We start from the raw sequence: 26,505 nt of genomic DNA, 5'->3' as shown, positions 1-26,505 counted from the left end.
GTGTTAGTATACCTTCTTCCCCGCAAGCTTCATATCATATGTCCTCGCATATCAAAGGGCTGACAGTCAATATCTCGACCAACAACTTTTGGATTCAATTTTATCCATTTGGTGCAGGAGGGGGGAGATTGTGAAGCTTCTGTTTTTCTCATCCATGCTCAGTGTTTTTGCTTCCAGCTTACCCTCATGACTCTTTTAGAGTTTCTTTCTACTATCCTTCACCAGTATGAAACTTCAAAGAAATCCTGAGGGATTTTCTCGTGATTTTCTCACTCTTCCTGTTGCTTTGTTTGTTGCACTTAGCTCTGGCTTTGGAAATATTATTTATCTATTGTTAGGACCTTTTGCGTTGTGTTGCTATCTTACCTTAAACCGGTTACCTGTTTCTTATCTCCAGGATTTGTGTATGGCTCCATTTTTAAGATGTTTCATCTTTGATTTGGCTCTAGAGCCCGTGGAGTCTCGGATGGCATCACTTCAACAACAATTTACCCTTTTACATCTTGTTGCCTGTTAATCTCAGTCAGAGCCAAGAGTAGCACCAATTTCAGTTTCTCGTTCTTCCACTTCCCAGCCATTACCTGTTCTATGTTCTCATGATACCACAGTTTGTCATTGTTTGTAATAATGCACAATATGCCACCAACAATTCTGGTTACTACCTGGTGGGAGCTTCCCTTGTAGTCTTCTTTCATATGTGGTGGCCTTTCACCATAGATATTTGGGTACTTCAGGTTTTGTCAGAGGGATTCAAAATTTATTTTCTAACCCTATCTCCCTTGTCTCAGGTACCTGTTTCCTTCCCTTCTTAGGATTTCATAACTTGCCAGCTTCTATCAGAGGTGGTATAGGACCTCATCACCCAACAGGTTATTGAACTTCTCACACATCCTACTCTGGATTTTCATTCTTGCCTGTTTATGGTTCCCAAAAAAGACAAGGAAATGGAGGTCCATGATCATTCTGTCCCACCTTAATTGTTTTTTTCACCTTCCATGTGTCACCATGGAGTCATACCCCACTATGCAGTGGAAAGTTTTTATGGATGATCAAATAAACATCTGCAAAGCTTATCTGCATATTCTAATCTCAGTATGATCTTGTCCTTATCTTTGGTTCATCTATCAAAAGGTGGTGTACCAATTTTGCATCTTTCACTCTGAGCTGCCTTCTGCTCCCTATGTTTTTTGTCAGGTGACAAGAGCTTTTGTTCTTTGTCTTCATGCCTGGGGCTGAATTTCCAGTTTTACATTCGTAACTCACTACTTCTGGCCCATTCCGAACAGGGGTCAGTTATTTGTTTTCATCAGCTCCTTTTCAAGCTGCTTAAGTAAACTGGTTGATCATATTGGAGAACTCCATCCTTCATCTTACCCAATTTCTTGTGTATTTGGATGTCTTTGTCAAAACACTTCAACTGGGCCAAACCATCTCTTTGTTTCCAAAAAAAAAGTATTAGTAGTCCCGAACTGCTTGACAGAAAAACAAAGAAATCACCAAAGCATTTGTAAATAACATAGTCACTAGGTATGATATACTGACAGATGGAGGTAGTAACTGTAAGTTAATGAAAAAAGTTTGCAACTTACTACATATAAGGAAAATTGAAATTACATCATCCATCTGTTAAACGAGTTAGTAGAATGAATTAATAGAACTATTTAGACATGACCTCTCAGTATTACGAGGAAGGTCAGACAACTAGTGAAGAGCAGATCCATTTGTTGTTATTAGCATATAGGGGTGCTACAATGAGTCTACTCAAGAAAGTCCGTTCTTTCTCTTTTACATGGTAAAGATGTTGTTACCCGTGCAAGAAATACAAACTCCTAAAAAATGAGGTATGAGATAGGTTGTGATTTCAAGGCAGATTTGTACATGAAATGCAGTTAGCCTATGAGTTAGTTAATGAACATTTAACAAAAGCTGCAGAGCATAGAGAGAAGCAAGTAAATATAAAGGCACAAAGTAGTGACCTAAGGTTATGGGACAAAAAGGAATTACTAAAAAGCTAGCAAAGTTATAGAAAGATCGAAATACAGTTCTTAAATAAACTAGTCCAGTTAGTGTTTAGATTAAGGAGATTTATGGAAAATGTAATTAATTAATAGATTAAAGAAAGTAAAAAAGATATAGACTTTATTAAAACTCGTCCCTTCTCCCCTTGGAGGTTAAAGTGCACGTTTGGAACTTTAGATTCAAAATTTTTGTGAAATAAAATTTTTACTACTTACGTCATTGAGAATGGGATCAAAACGTATTTTATAATTTAAAATTATACATGTTTCAATGTTTTTTAATTTAAAAGAAAATTTTAAGTATTGGGTTTTGTTTGTCACATATACGTCCAATTGCCATTTCGCTCTGTTTCTATTTTAATATGCCCATCATACAATATGTACAAGTATCTAACGAATTAGAAACTTGAATTTGAGATATAAACAAACTAAATATAAAATAAGAACATCCAACATTTATTATTTGCTGAGATGTCGATATATTTAGCGAATTATTTGAAGGTTCTTAACTAGTGCCACCTACTACTGAGTAGTTTATAACTAATAGAAACAGAATTTTTCCCTTCTACGTAATGCTGACAGTTGTTATAAGTGACTTAAAGGCGAAAGAAATAATTTTGCTCAAACTGTAGATGTGATCAATAAGTCGTTTCTCTGCATAAGAATTTGGATTTTTTTCAATCCACATGTATTTTACTTAGATACGTTACTAAATTACAGGATTTAGAGTGTACCAATACTGTTATTTGCTATTGTGTTTTTTTTTTATTTTTCAAACGTAAGTGTTTGAAGTCTACAAATATTATCATTTCTACACACCCCACCCGCAAGTCTAGACAAGGCTCAGTGATAGAACAGGTGCAGAATTTCGTTACACGGGTACGTACTCGAAATCAATGTTGTTCAACGTGTTTCTCATTTACTTTCTATGTTTTAAGAAGTGTAACTGAAATTTAAACAGTTATGAGTGAATAATAGCATTTATATTTATAGGCATATGTAATGTACGATAGCCGAAGTAGTATACTTTTATAAGCCAATGCATTTGTATTGTACAGATAAGCACTGTATTTGTCATTCTGATTGTATAAATTGAGGTAAATTTAAAACCACGTTATACCATATTCGAAACTTGACAACTTAATGCAACAGAATAGTAAATTTTATAATAATGTACCAAAATGACATCACACGCATATACTGCGAAATTCGACAGACATCAAATAGATGAGCAGTTGTATTGAAAGACTTGCAATGTAAATGGATCGGCACGGCTCAGAACCTACTACATTTATTGAAGCAGCGCAACTTTGAACCATATAACAAATATTTTCACACGTTCAAATTACAATTTGATTACCCTTGGAAATTTCTTTTGTAAGTATTGTATGAAACATAAGCCCCTTAGTCCAATACTGTGTTATTGGAGCAAGGACATGTATGAATGACACTTTTATATTTTGCACGTGGGTTGTTGCTCTCTAGGGTTTGTTTGTTTTGAATTTCGCGCAAAGCTACTCAAGGGCTGTCTGTGCTAGCCGTCCCTAATTTAGCAATGTAACACAAGAGGGAAGGCAGCTAGTCAGCATCACCCACCAACAACTCTTGGGCTACTCTTTTTACCAACGAATACTGGGATTGACCGTCCATTATAACGCCCCCACGACTGAAAGGGCGAGCATGTTTGATGTGACGGGGATGCGAACCTCAGATTACAAGTCGAGTGCCTTAACCATCTGGCAATGCCGAGCCTTTGGCGGTAGTGAAGGTATTGCACAATTAACTCAGGATAATACCGTAAAAACTCCAGTAACACCACGATCTGATGTAATAACCCATGACTATGACCTTATATTATTAATGTCGTTATATTACGCGGTCTTATATGAACTGAATGTATCTTTATCTTTTTTTATGTACCTTGTACTATCGAGTTTAACAACCTTTGCCTTTACATGAAGGTATGATTTAACTGGATCTAAATAATCATCTCCTAATCCAGTTATAGAAAGTTCGATATGTTTTCTATTGGTCAGTGAAGATAGACAGTCCACTGACTTTCTTCAATCACTATTTGTAGGGGTGGGGGAAAGAAAATAAGTCAGGCTCAGATTTTGTATAATGATAGGTTTTTTTCTTGTCATTTGATAGGAGAGCCGTGGTTACTTGTCAATAAAGTCTAGAGTCGATGTTCTTCGTCTTATAGCTTAGGTATTCTGAATATGGGACCTTTTGTTTCTTCTTTTTATTGATTAGAACTTCTCTAGCTGGATTCTGAGCTCCTTGTATTGCTCGTCGTTTTTCAGTATTGATAAAACATTTTTCGTGTTTGACATCAGAAGCTAAATTTATACAATATTTAACTGCCTTACTTCTTATGGCTAATGTTTTGGTTTCTGTTTCAAAAATAGTATATCAAACGAAATAGGTTACTTAAACATGTGAAGAAATACTTAAATTCATTGTTATATTGACTTAGGTTAGATAGATACACCAGATCAGCCTGCCATTATTCATTGGTTCCTGAAACGATAACTCGGTTTCTCGAAAATGTATATTTACCGGTTCGTGTATCTTGTCGACTTAACTTGTCTTTTAATCTGACTTACTTACCTAGCGCTTTTACACAGTGTATGAAAGTGAATAAGCTTTTTATAGTTAGTGATGGAAATTATAATAACCCACATGTATTGTCTTGTATTTATTGTAATTAAAAGTCACTAAATGATGCAAATCAGCATCACAGCTAACTTTCGAGAACTTAAAATATTCAGTGTTGCCCCACTCCCTTATCAGTCTAAAGTGAGTGCACTTAACCTCCTAGGCACAGAATAGACTAGTACTGTATAAAAACAAATTATTATGAAGAAAATGGAGGTATTTGCTGATCTTACTGAAAGTTTTAATTTAATTTTTTTTAAATTTATTATTGTATATTGGTTTCGTGTTGTGTGGCGCAGAGCAACTAGGCTAGCTTCGCTTTACTGTATGTAACAATAAGTTTTTTGAGAGAATTAATAAACAAGGATATATTTTGAAGATGTTGTATGATATCTGTAATATAATAAAATGGATTTGAGAAACCTTTAAAAATATTCACATCTCACTGATGAATGGAGAAAACTATGATGTGGATGGGATAGAACTAAAGGAAGAGCTAGCTAATCTTACTTCGTTTTTAAACATAGAAATAACACCACTAGATGCATTCAGTTATTCTCATACACTGATGGGTGACTTCTCAGTGGTATATCTATATGTTTCCAGACACACAATAATATAAACCGAGTTTGGATACTTGTAGTAGATAGAGCGCAAATAGCCCATTGTGGAGCTTTATGGTTATCGTCAAACGAACAAGCTAATAGATGAAGAAAATATAGAGTGCGGCAAATAGAAATAAGTGAGAAACTTCATTTTTTGTTTATAAGTTTTAGGAATGTTACCACTAAATGTGAACAGTGGCCGGGAGTCTTGCCTTCTGTAACATTTTTGTACTGTTTATGAATCATTCTAACTGAATCTTTTGAACTAGATATATTTTTTTTCAAGTTCAAGGAAGGTTTTTATATATTAGTTAGATCTCCAGGTTACAGCTGATGTGATTAGTTATTACCATAAACTTACATCATCTTTAGCAACTTTAATACTTGTACATGACCATTAAGGAAAACTTGTATCCGTTTCATAATGCATATATACCTAAAATCAACATGGTGTAGTTAGAAGTAGCTGGTGAGTTAATATATTAACCAGACATTTTTGTTGAACTAATAATAAGAAATAAACACTGAACAAACCCATAAAATAAATCTACTTATGATGCTATTTGGTGTAAATGATGTTCATAGGTAATCTTTCAGTTTTAATTGTATAGGTCAGGAATTTGATGAAACTGAGAGTTGAAGACCTTCTCAGTAACTGATGTTGCAGATAGTACGTTTGATATATTGTTATAAATTCTTTACTTAAGATATTAGAAGTACCACTTTAAGTTTAACAATTATTACATTGTTAATATCATCTTATCGAAAGGTTTTTCAGAAACCAAGTATAAAACTTGTCATCATTTAGATTACCGCTTTTCAACTTGTTTTAATACGTGGTTTCCTCTATAAACATCCAGGGGTTTTGAGAATATTTTGGTTCTGCAGAATGCAAGAGTTCTGCATATTCTATACTAACTACACAATAGTCATATAATTGCGATATGACTACATCATATTCGTTTATTAGTATAGATAATTTTTTACTGTCACAACTTAAGTCACTACGTTGTTTTAAACTAGTTAATGAGACCAGATACAATATGTGTTTGGATCATGTAAAAATTAACTATTTGACGGATTAAACTTGTATGTGTGTGTGCCCGAGTAGTTGACTCAGTAAATTTTTCATGTTTTACATGTATGTGTGTTGATATATAGCTATATTAAACACAAATATCCCGTTTATAAATACTGATATGGTATTACAGAGTGTTTTTTGTAATGAATGATGTTATGTGACACAAGTTTAACACTACAAGAGTTCTTACATTAAGAAAACGTTGAGAACCATGGATTTAGATTAGTAACATTTATTCTTCAAGTCGTTCTTAAAATCTTAAATTAAATTTGTTTAATAATAACTGGGTCAGAACTCTAAATGAATATATACGTCTTACAATGACAAAATAATCTTAATCTTAAATAAATCCTGGCTATAAATTCTGTACAGATTGAATGTTATGACATCTAAGGATGTTCCAGAAAGTTGTCAGGAAATAAATCATTTATCATGTTCCTAAGCTCCTAATTACAGTTACCTTTAACCACAACCCAGACTCAATCCTTTTATTTACTCTGGACATCAAATCATCATACACTGTAATACCGCAACAGGAGGGTTTAATAGCCTTAATAAAGTTTTTTGTTGTTGACAAAAGTCCTGCACTTCACTGATGTGGATTTTATGAATAGGTTAGCGGCATATCTATGGGAACTAAAATGGGCCCCAATTTTGTAAACCTTTTTCATTGTTTCTCGATAAACGTATGTTTACACTGTATGATGATCCATTACCTCTACTTTATCAGATATGTATGGATGACGTTGTTGGAATCTTCACGGGCACCTTGCCCGAGCTAGAAACGAAAATTAATTGCGTAACTTACGACCTTCATTGTCTTACACGCTTGACACTTCCGTACCATTCTTGGATATTTTACTCTTTATATGTTCTGATAAAGCAGCAACCAGTGATCACTATAAACCTAAAGATACCCAGAAGTATTTGCACTTTAATTCTAACCATCCCATACACATGAAAAAGATCATTCCCGAAAACCCAGTTCATCATTATACTACGGCAACTTTGTAGTAAACCTGACGATTTCAGTTCCTGCTCAACAAAATTTGAATCACTTTCCTAACCGTGACTACCCCATGAACATTGTGAAAAAAAGCTCGCAACACTGTTGCAAATAAAGATCACAATTTATCTTCATTTCCCATGGAAACAAACTCTAAACTCTCCTGTACAATGCAGCCCCGTATCCTCACATAAGATACTTACATCAAACACGTTAAAGCCATTATTCAAAATAATGTTTCACATTTTAAATGAATCTAATACCACTAACCAAATTTTTCGAAAACCTCCATAATTTTCTACCGTCACGATACCAATATTGGAAATGGCATAACTCATAGTAGTCTTAAAAAAAACCCCTTTAAGAGACACAAATGTTATTGCAGGTAGCTACACTATTAGTAGAATACGCTCTAACACGTGTGCTTATATTGATCCAAAACATCCGTGCAGGGTCCTAAATCGAGTTTTACATTAAGGATCTGTAAAACTACACATCAAAGTGCGTCATACATTCTACTGTTTGCTCATGTTGGGAAAAGTTATGCATAGGAGAAATCAGTATCTGAGAACATATTACAGACTTAACAAATTGTAACGAAACTTCAATTTTCACAACCATACCCGAAACCATTTGAAAATACTTTTTTGAAGAAGACCTTTATAAACAATGATTAGGCCCTGCATGGCCAGGTGGGTTAAGGCATTCGACTTGTAATCTAAGGATCGCGGGTTCGAATAACTGTCGCACCAAACTTGCTTGCCCTTCCAGCCGTGGGACGTTACAATGTTACAGTCAATCCCACTATTCGTTGGTAAAAGAGTAGCCCAAGAGTTGGCGGTGGTTGGTGATGACTAGCTGCCTACCCTCTAGTCTTACACTGCAAATTTAGGGACGGCTATCGCAGATAGCCCTCGTGTAGCTTTGCGCGAAATTCAAAAAACAAACAAACATACCACGAATTACAAGAAAACAAAATATTTTTGACCTGGAAACTTTCCACCCCGATTGCTTAAATGAAAGCTTTGGCTTCCAGTTATATTTCTCGTTTTAGTTTGATTCATACAGTAAATTATGTATCCGTTCTCTTAATTTTTAATTTAACTTATTTTTAAAACTATAATGCACATATAATTATATATGTATGTGCGTGCGACCCATGTTTTTGTATGTTTTTACGTACTTGTATATAAATTTGTGTGAATATATATATATGAGAGTATATTTATGTATGTGAGTGTGTGCACGCACTCGTAATTGTGTGTTTGTATGTATATATGTATATTTATATACCTTCCTACCGTTTCGAATTCAAGTGTTTGTAAGCATTATTATACATGTTTATTTGTTACATTTTCATGCGACCTTTGATTTAGAATGTTTTTATTTGCTGATTTATTGTTCAATTAGAGATAACAAAAGTAGGGCTTAGCTCGTAACGTATCCACAACAGTGTGTTATCTATCTATATGTATGTAAATATTACGTGTTTGCAAGAGCTGTTAATATTAATTCTACTGTAACTTGTGAAGTACTGTTTAAACCAAGAAGACTAGACAGTGGTGAAGGCCAGGAGAAATTAAATGTAAAAAGAATAAAAATGCAGATTAAAGTTTAGCAGAGGAAATTAGTATATGTACGTATTTATAAGGGTTGGTTTAACTTTTGCTGTTGTAATGCTAGAACTTTAGTAAATACTTGAGAAATAAAATACTGACTTTAGGGTTTGGTAGGAATGAAGGATTTTCATATAATGGAAATAACTAAAACGTTGTTAAATGTAGATGATTTTAATGATAAAAGTTTCTTTCAAATACAGGGTAACAGATATTAAGTGTTGATACTAAAGGTGGCGGAGGAATGCTCTACTCGTAAAATGTCAGTCACATCCTGTTGAAATTGAGGATATTAAATATAATAGCAAAGAGATTTAATACATTTTGGATTCTGTTAGTGGATATCAAGGGAAAAAGGCTTTTAGTGGGAATTTGTTACAGACCAGATGATAGTGATGAAATTAGTAAGAAACTTTACAGCGAGATTAACATTTCAACTGTTAATGAAGTCATAATTATGGATGATTTTAATTTCAGGAATATAAACTGAGAAATGCTAGAGTAAAGCCATGAGGGAGAAAGGTTTTTGGAAACTGTTGAAGATGGCTTTTTTTTTTATCAAAGAATCAAGGAACCAACTGAAAACAATGTTATTTTAGATCTGTTAACTTTAAATATAGAAATGATCAATAGGGTAGAAAGTAAGGAACATCTGGATGCGTGGGATTAGTGTTGTATTAGGTTTGATGTTTTGCTGCTCATGGAGATAAGGAATAATGAAATTGTGGTCACAAGTTTGAAAAACAAACTTTTAAAGGATGCAACATGAATTATTTATTGTGAATTGGGCAGCTGACTTGCTTGGAGACAATAATCAGATAAGGAAAATTTTTAAAGATAAATTTTTAAATATTCAAGAAAAACATATAGAAAGAAAAAGTAATTTCTCTTAAAAAACAGGTTGGCTCACAAAGAATTTAAGAGATAAAATTAAAGAAAAGCATCATAAATTTAAATTGACTGGTATTATAGAAGATAAATTTAGGAGATTATAGAAAATCAAGTTAGTCAGTGAAATATGAAATTATGACATAAAAAGAGATGTACAAGTAACATTTGGCTGGAACTAAAAATTAACAGCAAGTATTTGTTGAAATACTTTAAGAGTAAACAAAATGTTAGATTGGAGGAGAACACTTTAGGGATAATAAAGAAAGTTGAATGTCTGATAACTGTGAGATGGTTGGGTTATTAAAATTTTCTCTTTCTTCCTTTTATTAATGAAGATTTAAGTAGTATTCTTTATCTTAAACAGTTGTTAGATGAAGAAAAGTTGAAAATGCATATATTCTGAGCATAATGAAATAAAATTAGTAGTTTTAAAGAATGACAAAGCTACTGGCCCAAATAATATTTCTCTGAGGATTTTAAAGGAGGTCAAGAATTGGATACTGAGCCACTTGCCACAGTTTTTAAAAGTACTTGAAAAGAGGACAAGTACCAATGGATTAGAAATTATCTAATGTCATTCCTACCTTTAAGGGATGTTGCCACGGTAATTATAGACCTATTAGCCTTACATCAGTTGCTTGTAAATTTTGGAAAGTCTGAAATTGTTACTGTATATATAGATGAGGGTAAGGGTGTAAATATGGTCTGTGTGGCTTTTCAGAAAACAATTGGCAAAGTATCACATAAAAAAGAAACTTGTCTCTAGGCGTGGGAGATAAGTTGACTAATTGGATATAAGAGTGGCTTGATGGAAGAAAACAGAGGATTGTTATAAGTGGAGTTCAGTCAAACTTAAATGTTGAATGTACCTCAGGGTTCAGTCTTAGGACCACTGCTCTTTTTGATTTAGATCAATGATATAGATGAAATAGTGGTCAATAAATTACTTAAATTTACAGATGATATTAAGGTATCTGTTGTTTCTCGCTGTAGAGAGGATGCTGCTGCTTTACAAAAGAATTTAGAACATTTAATGAGTAGAGTCAATAAATGGCAAATTAGTTTTAATTATAATAAATACAATGTAATATATGTGGGTTATCATAATTGGAATTATATGTATAACAATATTATGAAAGAAAAGGATCTTGTAACAGTTGATCAGTCTCTAAAGCCAACCAAGCAGTGTGTTGTTGTCAGTGGTAGGGCAAACATGATTTTAGGTTGTATCAAAAGAAATATTAAATACAAGTCTAAAGATATTGTAATTTCATTGTATAGGTCATTGGTTAGGTCACATTTTGGATATTGTATTCAGCTTAGGGCTTCTTACATAAGGAAAAACATCAAATTGTTAGAAAGAGTTACTTGAATGGTTTATGGGATAGAGGGATTGTCATATGAGGAGAGGTTGAAACCTCTCAAATTGTGTTCTATTGAAAAAAAATGTGATTAGACTGATGTGTTTAAGATTGTAAAGGGAATTGGTAGTGTTGATGGATCTATTAACTGATTCATACATGCTTCAAATGTCACTTAAATAATAAAAAAATGTAGATTTATTGTATATTATTTTTCAGTGACTTGATTGAAATGCTCAACAGCCACTTTGTGCAGTGGATGGTATAAGTGTCTCAGAGTGAAAATAAGAGTACAACACAGTTAAATTTTTTAAAGTCCATGAATTAGTATAAATTGATGGATCAACTTTATTCATCACTGGATAGGAGTGGTCTTCCTTATAGTGTAATATTTTATATTGATGTTTAAGTGTTTTAGACTTTAGTTTTTCTCAGAAATATAGCAAACAGAAGTGTGTAATTTTACAGTTAAAGATACATTTGTTTTAGTCAAATTTATTCTGATTTCTTATACTTTGTAAAATTAAATACTGGAAACAATTACCTTTACAATGGGCCATTGCATAAATCTGAATAAGATGTGTAAGGATGACACTGTGATACACTTAACACTACTGATAATTTGAAACACTAATTTCCATTGGTTATTTGTATCCAGTGATGACATTTTGCTGGTACTCATTAATATTGAGTACTGAAAGTTTGTTTTTTATTTGAACTGCTTTGTCATTTTTATGTTTATGCACAGATTTTCTTTTTCCCAAACACTTGTCCACTCATCTGTGTGCCTCTGCATTTATGGGGGAGATATCATATCTGATTGTATCTGTAACATTCATCAGTGTAATTGTGAATTCAGTTGGTTATTTTACTCAATATATTTTAAAACTGTAACTAACTAAATGTAACACTGCTATAACAAGGGTTAAACAAAAATAACTTATTAAATATAAAAACAGAAATAAAAAACAACTAATTTACAAATTTTATCATTTAAAAATGAAACAAAAAATTAGTAAACCAACGTCTGGCAACATATAAGATAAACAATATAACATAAATATAAATGTGGTTAATTTTAACAAATATTAAAGGAAGTAAGAGAAAGACCAGAAAAATAAAAAGTCTTCTTCAACAGACAATAACAGTGTTACACAAGTAAATCACTTCTAAATATAAAGAACAATAGAAAAATAAAAAGTCTGCTTCAAAATAGAATAACAGTGCTCTACAAGTGTTTTAAATTATCAATATTTCACATTATTTTAAGTATAAAAGTAACAATAATAAGAGTGGAATGTAAATGATTAACAATCCTCACAGTTAATTAGTTGGAAAATCACAGTAATTGTCCAGCTTTTACCACCCTACGATCATCAGTGTGATATTAAACTTGTTTGTTTCTGTCGATTCATTAAGAATGTCCAGGATCATCTCAGGTCAAGAGATATTCTTAACAACAATGCTATTTTTGAGGAATCATAAGAACTGTCAAAATGTGTATCTGAATTATTAACATGTATAACGTAGAATAAAATAATTCTATGAGTTATTTATTAATGACAAATGAGTTAAAGTATGGAGTGTTTGAAATGTCATTTACTATATCTCCTCTGTCCTGTGCTGATATCAGTTGACCAATACCAAGAGTCTACTGAAAGAAAAATACTGTTTTTTTATTCACATCTTAACCTCTCCATGATTGTTACAAAATTCTTAGTTTATTAATATTTCTATAAAGTTGTTCTGGAAGTCAACATAAACTTTAAAACAGTGTTGTCATAAAAGTTTTGATCTCGTTTTAAGTCCTTGTCCATATATAATGTAAGTGTTCATAGAATTTAATGTTCAAGTTATCCACAGATTTTAATGTTCAAATTGTTGTTCATAGAATTTAATGTTCAAGTTATCCACAGATTTTAATGTTCAAGTTGTTGTTCACAGATATTAATGTTCAAGTTGTTGTTCACAGATATTAATGTTCAAGTTATTGTTCACAGATATTAATGTTCAAGTTATTGTCCATAGAATTTAATGTTCAAGTTGTTGTTCACAGATATTAATGTTCAAGTTATTGTTCACAGATATTAATGTTCAAGTTATTGTCCATAGAATTTAATGTTCAAGTTGTTGTTCACAGATATTAATGTTCAAGTTACTGTCCATAGAATTTAATGTTCAAGTTATCCACAGATTTTAGTGTTCAAATTGTTGTTCACGGATATTAATGTTCAAGTTGTTGTCCATAGATATTAATGGTCAAGTTATTCTCCATAAATTGTACTGTTCAAGTTGTTATCCATAAATTTTAATGTTCAGGTTGTTGTCCATGTGTATCAGTGCTCAAGTTGTTGTCAACAGATATTAATTGTGAAGTTATTCTCCATAAATTTAAACTGTAATACTGTCAGTATGTTCATACAACAACTACAGTTAAAAGATTATCATGATTTATAGCCATACTAATATTAATACTACAAGTAGTAGAAATAGAGCTAAGTACTTCTAGTAACACCAGAGGGTTTGTAGTAGTTATAAAGGTTCAAGAAAAATTATTTCACTATCTTAGTATTTGTACCATAGTTATGAAATATACTCTTCAAAAAAAGAAATGCAAAAGGCAAAATTTGAGACAAATTGTTAACAAGTTTATTCCAGGTAGTTCTGTATGACATGTGTGAAACTTTGCACATTCACTGCTGAACATCCAAAGTCTGCAAAGGCGAAGTCCACGCTCACTAGTTGAAGTTTAACGTCACTCAACTTCAATAACGAGTATGTCCCCCGTGAGCATCAATAACTGCTTGGCATCTCCTGCCCATGGAAGTGATGAGATGACAAATCACATCCTGTGGAATGGCTGCAAAGCTGATGCAAGCTGAGGTAGAGTCCGCGGTTGAGGTTGTCACTGTCGCAGACGTCGGTCCAACTCATCCCAAAGATGTTTGATGGGGTTTAAATCTGGTGATCTGGAGGGTCAGGGAAGAACGTTGATGTTGTGGTGTCTCAAGAAGACAGTGGTGAGTCGGGCTGTGTGAGGACGGGCGTTGTCATGTTGAAAAATGTCGTTGATGTTCACCATGATGGGTTGCACATAGGGCCTAAGAATCTCGTAGACAGTTGCGTACGGTCTGATCGGAAATCCTACACAGCCCTGGTATGGTTGAGGCAGTAGATGTCGCAGTGGTGGTCCTATCCCAAAGGTGACATAACCGGATATAGCGATCTTGTGCGGGCATGGTCACATGAGGTCTGCCAGATTGTGGACGGTCACAAGGTGATCCATGTTGTTGGTGATGATTCCATAGCCTTGTGATGGTGCTTGGGTGGACATTCACAGCTCTGGCAACATCTGATTGAGATTTGCCTGTTTCCAAGCTACCAATGGCGTTGTTGCGTTGTGCTTCAGTCAGTTTTGGCGTAACTGTATTGCATGTTGGTGGCTTAACAGTGAGCTATGGAAATCGAGAACCCGTCACTTTTATAGGGATTTTGCACATGTTGCACTTGCAGAACATGCAGATCTCTCAATCAAACAAATTTATTGGACACAAATGTGTTTTGGCGAAAAATCCAATGTTTTCCTCCGTTTTCAAAGTGCACAACTTTTACTGTCATTTTGGTCTGACAATAAGTGACTTAACACGTGTAACATCACATACTCTGAGCTTGTAACGTTATTACATATATTTCTCTTTAAAATAAAAAAATATCCCTTTTGCATTTCTTTTTTTGAAGAGTATATATTCACATTATTTCTTGAATTTAAAGTTATTGTTTAAACATGATTAACACATTTTAACAATACTGTTTTAGGTCTTTATGACAATGTGTATTCATTGTTTAATTTACAGTTCTTGAACTGATTTGGTGGTCATTCGTATGACAAGGAGTAACATCATAACCTGACTTACAAGTTAGTGTGTAGTGTATTTAACTGTTCCATGTGTGGATATGTATGGTAATGTATGTATGATATGAAATAAGTTCTAATCAGCTTTTATAAGTGTTTCAATAAATAAATAGTTAAAAATATAAGAAAGATCATATGTACATATAAGAATAGTTGATGAAATATTGGAGCACTATGAAAGAAAATACAGTTAGCACTTTTATCCCTTCAGAGGGCATGTCGTCACTTTTGTAGACTTACACTCAAAATTTTATTAAACTACAATTAATGACAAATATAGTGACATATATTCAAGAAATTGTAATTTATAATTCAAATTTGATTGTACTTTATTTAATCTTTTAATTTAAAAATGTCCTAAATGTCAGTTTCTGTGTGGTACCTGATATTGTATCATCTCCTTTGGTTCAGATCAGATTTTACAATGTCTGAAGTTTTTTAAGAATTATAAATCAGATTTCTGTTATTCACAAGCTAAAATATATATTAAGCAGGTTTCTTACTGGGGTCCCACAGGAAGGGTTCTGGACACTCAATGTTTTTTTTTTTTTTTTTTTGTCAGGTGTCTCAGTGAACTTTTTCAAGGGTGTCATAGGTAGAATTTAATAAACTAAAAAAACAAGGGTAAAATAAAAATTTTATTTACAATGTACATTACATGTTTGCCTTCTGCAAGAGGAAACATTTGTGTTAACATTTAGTGAAAAGCTTTATTTACAATTTACATTGCATATTGTTTTACTTTATGAGTGCGAAGTAATTTTCAATATAAGATTAAAAATACAATTTTCTTCAACTCAAAATTTTCAAACATCAAACCCAAAGAACCTTCTAAATAAATATTAACCTGTTTTTGTGTTTATATGCAGGTTTTGATAAGAATATAATGATGTAACCATGGAAGTATTAAAGATAAAGGCTGAACCATTTTGTGATGAGAAGCAGGATGTGAAATGGATGAAAAATGAAGATGAAACATTTACACTACCAAGTAGTAAGTGTTTATGTGTATAATTTAACACTCCTACAAAAATTAGGGCCTAATAGGCCCCAGAGCCACTTGAAAGATTATTATTAGGCTAATAATTTTGTATTTAAATGAAATTGCCATTAACTGACCCTATCCCTTTATATTTTAAGGAGCAATAATATTTTGACTTTTCAGACATTTGCAAAATAATATTTAAAAAAAAATTTTAAAACATCCACTTAGGGTATTTTGGGGCCTATTAGGCCCCAGATCAAAAAACATAAAAATGACTTTATTTATTTCCTGAATAATTCTAGAACAGGCCTGGGCAACCGAAAAAAGCAAATTATAGTAAAAATATATTAATTTTACAACTACTTTTCAAAAGATGGATATGTAGGATAATAGCTCTACTCCAACAATAATTTTATACGGATTAATAATTCCCAATTTGCCCACGCCTGTTCTAGAACATTCTAGACACTTTACAGAAGTATTTAGAATAATCTAGAATATTCTTGAAGCTTCTAGAATATTCTAGAAGAATCCACAAATCCTATATATATAGGAGCTGAAATCTTCAAACTGTGTCAAAAATGATATCTCTTGATGAAGCTGTACATTTACTGACAAAACCATCCGACGATGAAAGTGAACATGATAATGTCGAAGACTACTCTGAAAGTTGTGATGATGATTCTTCTGAAGCCGAAAATGATGAACAAATCACGCCGTACCCTTCTGAAAGTGAAGAAAGTAATCAAGAAGATCTTACTACGATGCCAGTGAACGAAATTTTGTCCAAAGATAAGAATTTTAGTTATTCAACAACACCTTCAAGGATCAACAGGAGAACCGCAGCTCTCAATATATTCAATGGGAACCCAGGCATTACAAGGCAAGCTGCTCCAAGAGTCTCTACACCATTCAAAACATTCAAAATTTTCATTTCTGATAATATGATGGAACAGATCATTCACTCAACAAACACTGTCATGAAAGAACCAATTTTTGAAGAAGACCTCTGGAAATGGATTGCAGCTAATCTTTTCTTTGGAATAAGCAAATCCAAAAATGCATCGATAGACGAAATGTTTTCAACCAAATTCGGTTTGCCATTTTTGCGAAAACTGATTACACAAGACAAATTCAAAAAAATGTGCTCAAAAATCAGATTTGACATCCACTCTCAAAGAAATAGAGAAATCAAAGATGCTGCCATCTCTGGAGTCTGGAATATTTTCATTGAAAATTGCAAAAACAGTTACAACCCAAGCGAATACCTGACAGTGGATGAACAACTATGTAACTTCAAAGGAAGAGTTGGCTTCAGAACATACATTCTGACAAAGCCAGGCAAATACGGAATAAAGATTTGGTGCCTAACAGATGCAAAGACAAGTTACCTCCTCAACGCTCAAATTTACACTGGAAAGGTTGGAAATATGACAGAAACAAATCAAGGAGAAAGAATAGTCAGAGAACTGAGTCAGCCATTTCTTGGAAAAGGAAGGACAATAACGACAGATAATTTCTTCACAACAATGACACTTGCCAAGTACCTACGAACAAAAAGAACAGGACTTGTTAGAACCATATGGAAATCAAGAACCTTCTTGCCTCCTGAAATAAATGCAAAATCTATAGAGTTATCACCAAAGTTTTTCTACCATGATGACATCACTCTTCTCAGGCACTCAGACAAACCAGGGAAATATGTGCTACTACTGAGTTCTCAGCATCAGTCTGGTGAAGTAGAAGAGAATGGAAAGCCCGAAATCGTTAATCTTTACAATGCAACAAAGGCAGGTGTCAACACTCTCGATCAACTGGTGAGATATTATACAACAAAGAGGCGATCAAAGGACTGGTCAGTCTGCATATTCTATAACATTCTAGGTCTTGCTGCGTACAATGCTTTCATTCTATACTCGACAAAACATCCAGAATTTCTTCGTCAACATAAATCAAGAGCCAGAAGAGAATTTATACGGCAATTGGTGCTTGAAATCAAAGATATTTACTGCAAAGATAATGACAAAATAACCTCATGTGAGTCGCCTGCAAAGAGGGCAAAAAGAGGATGATGCCGTTTGTGCGGCAGATCAAAAGATAGACAGTTGAAAATTGTTTGCTCAAATTGTAAAAAAAATGTTTGTCAGAGCCATTCTAAAGTTGTTTGTAATGAATGTTGCTAAATCACTGTGTTTCTATTGGAAAAATATATGGGACCTGATAGGCCCCAAAATCACTTTAGTGGATGTAAATATTGTTTTCGTAGGAGTGTTTAATGTTTTATACTTTTTCTAACACAATCAGTGTAAAGTTACCCTGCTTAAGAGTTTTCCAGAATTTACCATCACTCATTGGAAATTTTTTGTTCATTTCAGCTGGCAGTTGGGTACATCAGTAAAAATTAGTTTGGATTATTTTGATTGTAGATTAAATCAATCTGAAACCTATCACAATTATATTCTTTACCAATGCCTGAAACCTTTAAAATCACAAGGAAGACATCTTCTATTCTCTGATTGGTAGTTTAGGCAGAATATTCATATCGAATTGACTGTAAATTGAGTGACAGCAGGCTGTTATTAATATTTGTAGAAATTTATTGGTGACTGTGTAATCTACTTATGCTGCTCAAGCATAGAGGACAGCATTTCAGTAGTCTTTGGCCTTTTGTCTTCATGTCAGTTTGTAGGTCTTATATAGTATCCAGGTAGATTGATATTGATATGTTTTGATTGATTGGATGTTCTTTGTCCTGACTGATGGAGCTACTTGGTGTAGATGCAACCAATGGTTGTCATAAGTTACTTATATCCTTAGCCAAGTCTGCTTAATAAGTGTTTAGTTATGTAGTGTTACTGATTTTGTTTCACACACATTATTGTGTTTTCTAAATCTGCAATTTCTCTTGATTTCCACCATGGTTACTTCTATTTTTGGACACATTTATTTTTCTTACCCATTGACATGGTTACTCTTCCCATTTGTTTCTTCTCTAGAACCCTTTTATGTCTTGTAATCTTTCACCCATCATTTTTGTGAGTTAGGTTCACTAGCTTATTTGATTAGCTTACTCTTTCCTTTTCTTTTAAGGTCTTTATAGTGTTTCTGCTCATCATTTTGAAATACCACTATGTCTCTGCAGGTCATTTTATCTGTCATTTGGCAGAGGTTGTCTAGGCCAGAATGTGGACTGCTACTCATACCTTTATCTTTCATTACTTTCTCTATGTGACTGTATCTTTTTCTGGTGGATATTGTTTCTCTCCAGTGACAAGCCTCTGTACATTGGGTTGATGCTGACTTGAGTTAGTGTATTTTTTTTTATACAGGATATTTTCCTTATATCATTGTTGCATATTATTGCCTAGTCAGGTATGCTTTACTTTTAACGTGTATCTCAAACTTTTATAGTCTTACCACATGCTGTTGAGATGGAATGTTCCACAAAACCATCAGTGGTACATATATATATATATATACGTGTGTGTGTATTTCTATTCTGTATTTGGTGTACCCTCACTCATTGACTATCATCAGTAAAACAGAAAGATTGTTAGCTACCCTTGCTACTCTCTTGATTTAACCCTTTTGACATGAGTCATGGGTCAAAGGCTGTTTATTGATTCACATTCAAAAATTTATTCAACTAATATTTTATAATTGTATGTCAGTCACTTCAGTATCCAACTGAAGATTATAATTCAAATTGTAGTATTATTCATTGGTTATTCATGATGATGTAAACCCACTTGAAGTAAAAATGTATCTCAGGATGGCTGATATGGGTATTAATACTTATAAAACAGAGACTAACATTTGGACCTTCTTAGGTCATCTTCAGGTTAAGTTGAAATGTTGTTCTCTGCTTTATTAGTAAAAATGTTAATACCCATATCAGCCATCCTGAGATACATATTTATTGGTTAATTTCTTAATTTAAAAGTAACTGTTAAGAAAACACCTAATTGTCGATTTTTATGTGTCACATGGTATCATTGGTAAAAATTAAGTGTTTTTAATGCTTAAATACAAAATCTGTAGTTTTTTATGAATTTGTGACTAAAATTACCTAAATTGACAAGCTAGAATATAAAATAAAAACCTCCTGTCTTTTCAGATTGGGTGGTATTTTGTTTTCTCTGCTGATCAGAATTACTTCAGATTTAATGATCAAATATAAAAAGATGGGTTAGCTATTTGTTTTGTCCTCTCTACTTCACACAATTTAGGTAAGAAATTGTTTTGTGATAAAGATAATACAAAATGTGTTAAATATTGGTATATAGATGTTGACAATCTGATTTGTCTCTGGACAGGATCCAAAAGTTAACTTGACAGTTTTGTTACTCTTATAAATTCACAAAACAAATTTATTAAATTTACTGTGGAATATGGCGAAAATGGAAGCATTTATTTTTAGACTTAAATACTGACATAAATATTGGTATAAATTCCTTCAAAACTTCAGAAAACTGACTAATAGTGACACCATCATACATCAAGACATCTCACAAACTTGTTGTGTTTTATAATTTGTTACACAGACTTATAACTGTACCTTCATCATCTGAAGATTATAAAACTGAATTAAAAACTATAAAACAAATACCTGTTAACAATGGTTATATAACAAAGTCAATAAAAACATTGTTTAAAACATTGAAAGCCATAAATTTAAAATGAATGTACTCTCATATTGTACCAAATGACAACAAAAACAAATTATTTAAGATAAAATACACTGAAAAACCTTTTTATAAAATATATAACCACCGAAGAAAGAAATCTACAGAGTGGCTTCCAACTGTAAAAATGAACCCAGTAAAAATATTGTATAACAACAAAAACAGAGTAAAAACGTACAACCACAATAGTGTTTACCAGTTAACATGTCAAAACTGCAATAGTATATACATAGATCAAACAAAACATTCCATAGAAATGAGAACTAAAGAACACTGTAGAAACTGGAAATTACAAAAAATGGATTCAACCTTTGCATCCCACCTTTTAAAACTAAATACCAATTTGATCTGAAAAAAAACTGCAAACCTTTACATATCTGTGAGAAAAGGTAAAAACTAGACAGTCCAGAAATTTTAGAAACAAGTAGAAGTCTAAAAACAAATCCAGGAAAATGTTTTAAATGACAAATCCAACTTAAACTCCTCCCTACTTGCATGTTGGTGAATGGCTTCTGGTCCTGTGTTTAAACATATATATAAACCCTGTTATGAAACACTTGAGTGTATATCTGATGATGCCTCTACTGTCAGAACTATGATTGTTAATAAATAATCTATTTGTGAAATATACAATTAGTTTAGGGCCCAGCATGGCCAGCTGGTTAGGGCACTTGACTCGCAATATAAGGGTCATGGGTTTGAATTTCTGTCACACTAAACATGCTGGTCCTTTTCACCATGGGAGCATTATAATATGACAGTTAATTCCACTATTCATTGGTAAAACAGTAGCCCAAGATTTGTCATTGGATGGTAATGACTAGCTCCCTTCTCTTTAGCATTACAGTGCTAAATTAGAAACAGCTGTCACAGATAGCCCTCGTGTAGCTTTGCATGAAATTTTAAAACAAACAAACCATGTAAAAATATGATGTATAATGAAAAAAATGTTAAAGTTAGATAAGTAATGTTGATAGGGTTAGAAACTCTATGGATCTAATACAAGTTACTGAAAAGAATAAACATTTATGTAATCAATGTTATTGTTCTTAATTCATTATAAGCCTTCATACCTTTCTGTTAATAAGTGTTAATAAAGTGTATATCTTTTGGTATAAAATTGGATTCTGTATAATTTATTCCTTGCTTTAGTTATAAATTTCCTTGAGTTGGTTTGCTTATGTATCTCTTCACAACTACATACCTGAGTTTTTAAATAACCCAATTGTAATTGATGTCTTTTGACCCAAACAGTGCTTCCCATTCTCACGATAGAGCAGCCAGTTACATTTTTGAGCGAATGATCTTAATTGACTCACAAAGGAAATTACCGACTTTTGACTGGTGTGCACAGAATTCCCCAAGAAGCTCAGTAGGTAGGAAAAAAAAGCCTGGGGCAGCTTTGTCACAGTAGTTCAGGAATTCTTGGGCCGAAAAATATGTGGAACTGGTTGAGGCTCTGGTGAAGAACTATGGCAAAATGGGCTGCAGGATATCCTTGAAAGTCCATATCTTTGATGATAATTTCAAGGAGAACACAGGAGCATACTCAGAGAAGCAAGGCAAGCACTTCCACCAAGATGTACTGGACTTTGAATGCAGCTACCAAGGAGTGTATAATGAAAACTTGATGGGAGACTATATTTGGGGACTGATACTCTCTAACTTCATTATTTGGATCCCAGTCTGTGGCAAGTGGCATCTAGCCAGATATTCTTTAACAACAGATATGCACTGTACACCATGTTGAATAGCACTTTCCTTCCATGGTTGCATATGCTCACCTTTGAGATGGGGTGTTTTGCAAGATTGATTGTTGGTGAATAATATGACATTTACTTTGTATATTGGCCTGTCCCAGACTGTACCACCCATGGACTTCATGGTTAGAGCAGAATGGGATATCTTCCCATATCTGCCATGCCTTAATTTTATAAATTGTTACAGCCTGCTTTCCAAAATGGGGATTCATGATCACCTATTGCACTGTTTCAGACCTTGATGTTCCTCAGGGTTCTCCAATGCATTCTTACTCTCCTTTTTTTTTTTTCTAGTGGAGTATGAGAGTTCTAACAACTTTACAGTTCCAAGCTACTGGAGTGGTTTTCCATGGAGGAACCTTGCTGGATAATTTCCACATAAGATGGCTATAATCATTTAGTTCAAAGTAGGGCAGTAGTGTTCTGCTAGTGAGACTGTTCTGATTGTATCCTTAGAGGGTAAAGAGTATACTTGGATCAGAAGTAGTGTGGTTTTCTCTTCTTGATGTTCAGATATGACTCTCTCATCTTGGATGTAGTTGAGTATGGTAAAGAGTATACTTAAAGGATTGTCTACACTAGGATGCAGAAGTAGTGTGGTTTTTCTCTCCAGATGTTCAGATATGACTCTCTCATCTACAAGGGTATACTTGGAAGAGTATACTTGGTTCAGATATGACTCTCTCATCTACAAGGGTAAAGAGTATACTTGGATCAGAAGTAGTGTGGTTTTTCTCTCCAGATGTTCAGATATGACTCTCTCATCTACAAGGGTAAAGAGTATACTTGGATCAGAAGTAGTGTGGTTTTCTCTCCAGATGTTCAGATATGACTCTCTCATCTACAAGGGTAAAGAGTATACTTGGATCAGAAGTAGTGTGGTTTTTCTCTCCAGATGTTCAGATATGACTCTCTCATCTACAAGGGTAAAGAGTATACTTGGATCAGAAGTAGTGTGGTTTTTCTCTCAGATAGGGTAAAGAGTAGATGTTCAGATATGACTCTCTCATCTACAAGGGTAAAGAGTATACTTGGATCAGAAGTAGTGTGGTTTTTCTCTCCAGATGTTCAGATATGACTCTCTCATCTACAAGGGTAAAGAGTATACTTGGATCAGAAGTAGTGTGGTTTTTCTCTCCAGATGTTCAGATATGACTCTCTCATCTACAAGGGTAAAGAGTATACTTGGATCAGAAGTAGTGTGGTTTTTCTCTCCAGATGTTCAGATATGACTCTCTCATCTACAAGGGTAAAGAGTATACTTGGATCAGAAGTAGTGTGGTTTTTCTCTCCAGATGTTCAGATATGACTCTCTCATCTACAAGGGTAAAGAGTATACTTGGATCAGAAGTAGTGTGGTTTTTCTCTCCAGATGTTCAGATATAACTCTCATCTACAAGGGTAAAGAGTATACTTGGATCAGAAGTAGTGTGGTTTTCTCTCCAGATGTTCAGATATGACTCTCTCATCTACAAGGGTAAAGAGTATACTTGGATCAGAAGTAGTGTGGTTTTTCTCTCCAGATATATGACTCTCTCATCTACAAGGGTAAAGAGTATACTTGGATCAGAAGTAGTGTGGTTTTCTCTCCAGATGTTCAGATATGACTCTCTCATCTACAAGGGTAAAGAGTATACTTGGATCAGAAGTAGTGTGGTTTTTCTCTCTAGATGTTCAGATATGACTCTCTCATCTACAAGGGTAAAGAGTATACTTGGATCAGAAGTAGTGTGGTTTTTCTCTCCAGATGTTCAGATATGACTCTCTCATCTACAAGGGTAAAGAGTATACTTGGATCAGAAGTAGTGTGGTTTTTCTCTCTAGATGTTCAGATATGACTCTCTCATCTACAAGGGTAAAGAGTATACTTGGATCAGAAGTAGTGTGGTTTTCTCTCCAGATGTTCAGATATGACTCTCTCATCTACAAGGGTAAAGAGTATACTTGGATCAGAAGTAGTGTGGTTTTCTCTCCAGATGTTCAGATATGACTCTCTCATCTACAAGGGTAAAGAGTATACATCAGAAGTATGTGGTTTTTCTCTCAGATGTTCAGATATGACTCTCTCATCTACAAGGGTAAAGAGTATACTTGGATCAGAAGTGTGGTGTTCTCTCCAGATGTTCAGATATTCTCTCTACAGATGTTCAGATATGACTAGTCTCATCTACAAGGGTAAAGTATATTTGGATCAGTTGTGGATCAGAAGTTCAGATATGACTCTTTCATCTACAAGGGTAAAGATGTTCAGATAGTGACTCTCTCCAGATGTTCAGATATTCTCTCTACAAGGGTAAAGAGTATACTTGGATCAGAAGTAGTGTGGTTTTCTCTCCAGATGTTCAGATATGACTCTCTCATCTACAAGGGTAAAGAGTATACTTGGATCAGAAGTAGTGTGGTTTTCTCTCCAGATGTTCAGATATGACTCTCTCATCTACAAGGGTAAGAGTATACTTGGATCAGAAGTAGTGTGGTTTTTCTCTCCAGATGTTCAGATATGACTCTCTCATCTACAAGGGTAAAGAGTATACTTGGATCACTTGGGTCAAGAAGTAGTGTGGTTTTCTCTCCAGATGTTCAGATATGACTCTCTCATCTACAAGGGTAAAGAGTATACTTGGATCAGAAGTAGTGTGGTTTTGCTCTCCAGATGTTCAGATATGACTCTCTCATCTACAAGGGTTGAATTGTAAATGCGTGACTGGTAAAAACTCCATAGAACCCTGCAGAAACCTGGCATGTCTGTCAAGGAACCCTGGTTGAGAAGTACTGGTTTAAGTGGTGTTCAGTCCTGGATGTAGCTTCTTTGGCAATGAGTCCCTTGAATGAAAAGTGTGTGTGTGTGTATTAATCACAAGTTGTTCTATTTCAGTAACGTTACTTTCCTGTTGTTGACTATTATAACATTTTCTATCAGCATATGAAAATGTAAGTCAACCTGATATGAAATTTTGTGACTAAAGTGACTTTCAAACAGATAACTTGTGTCATCTACTGCTGATGGAACTATAACTGGTAGAGTGGAGAACTATGGGTTAGATTTGTCATTACTTCAAGATCATTCAAACCAAAAACCTTGTGTTTGTTGATTTGCTTCTTTTCATAAGGTTTATAATTATTCTCTACCTTTTCATGGTAATTGGTACTTTCCTGGTGGATGTTAATGTATCTATAAACCACAGATGAAGTTATACACTGTATAATATTTGTGTATGATTTAGTGATTCATATACAGACTTGTTATAGACAAATGTACATTATTTATACTTCTACTAACAGAAGAAGCTGGTTCCTTACAAGAAAGATCCTTAACTACTATACTGAAATCTGGTCTGTTAAAAGAGGAACAAGAAGAGAAGTATGAAACAACAGAAAAAACTGAGGTAGTTTGTTGACTAAATATTGTACAGTTTAATTATTGAGGTGATTGTACAGCTGTAATGGTGTCTTTTGGTCTAGAACTGAATCATTGTTCAGATATTTGTTTCTATAGTCTTAAGAAATTCATTACAAGTTTAGTAAACTGATTTCTATAGCTGTCATAATGTCATTAATGATAGAAGTCCACAAATGTTACTGTTCTTATTGTAACATTTATGTTAGCTGTTCACCAGGGGCATAGATTTTTTTACACCCGATGGGGGGGATGATTTTTACAACCACTTATGTGGACTGTTCAATTTGCAAATTGGTAATATCTGATTACGTGAACTTGAAAGCTGTAAACATGCAGTTACAGAGTAATCTTGTTGCCACGATACTTCAAGGTTTCTATGTAGGTTTGTATAAGTGAGGTGTTGTGAACAGTTTTCAAAATGTTAATAGAATAGAGACAAATGTCACAAATTAACTGCCACATGAATTTATTCCTGCAAACTGCACAGTATAAAAGATGGCCATTATACTTGACAAGGTTACTA

General features: G+C 33.7%; 1 protein-coding gene across 1 annotated transcript in view; it reads left to right on the top strand.

The window, feature by feature from the left end:
• The window catches only part of LOC143227569 (uncharacterized), a 103,058-nt gene that overhangs the window by 23,397 nt on the left and 53,156 nt on the right, over positions 1–26,505 (top strand). Inside the window, 2 exon segments of the mRNA XM_076458997.1 lie at positions 22,237–22,513; positions 25,865–25,968. Of these exon segments, the coding sequence (XP_076315112.1) occupies positions 22,237–22,513; positions 25,865–25,968 (381 nt within the window).

This window comes from Tachypleus tridentatus, chromosome 9 (assembly GCF_004210375.1).
Source record: "Tachypleus tridentatus isolate NWPU-2018 chromosome 9, ASM421037v1, whole genome shotgun sequence".
In the NCBI taxonomy this organism is placed as follows: domain Eukaryota; kingdom Metazoa; phylum Arthropoda; class Merostomata; order Xiphosura; family Limulidae; genus Tachypleus; species Tachypleus tridentatus.
The sequence above is the reverse complement of the archived record's forward strand: the minus strand, read 5'-3'. Positions and strand labels throughout refer to the sequence as shown.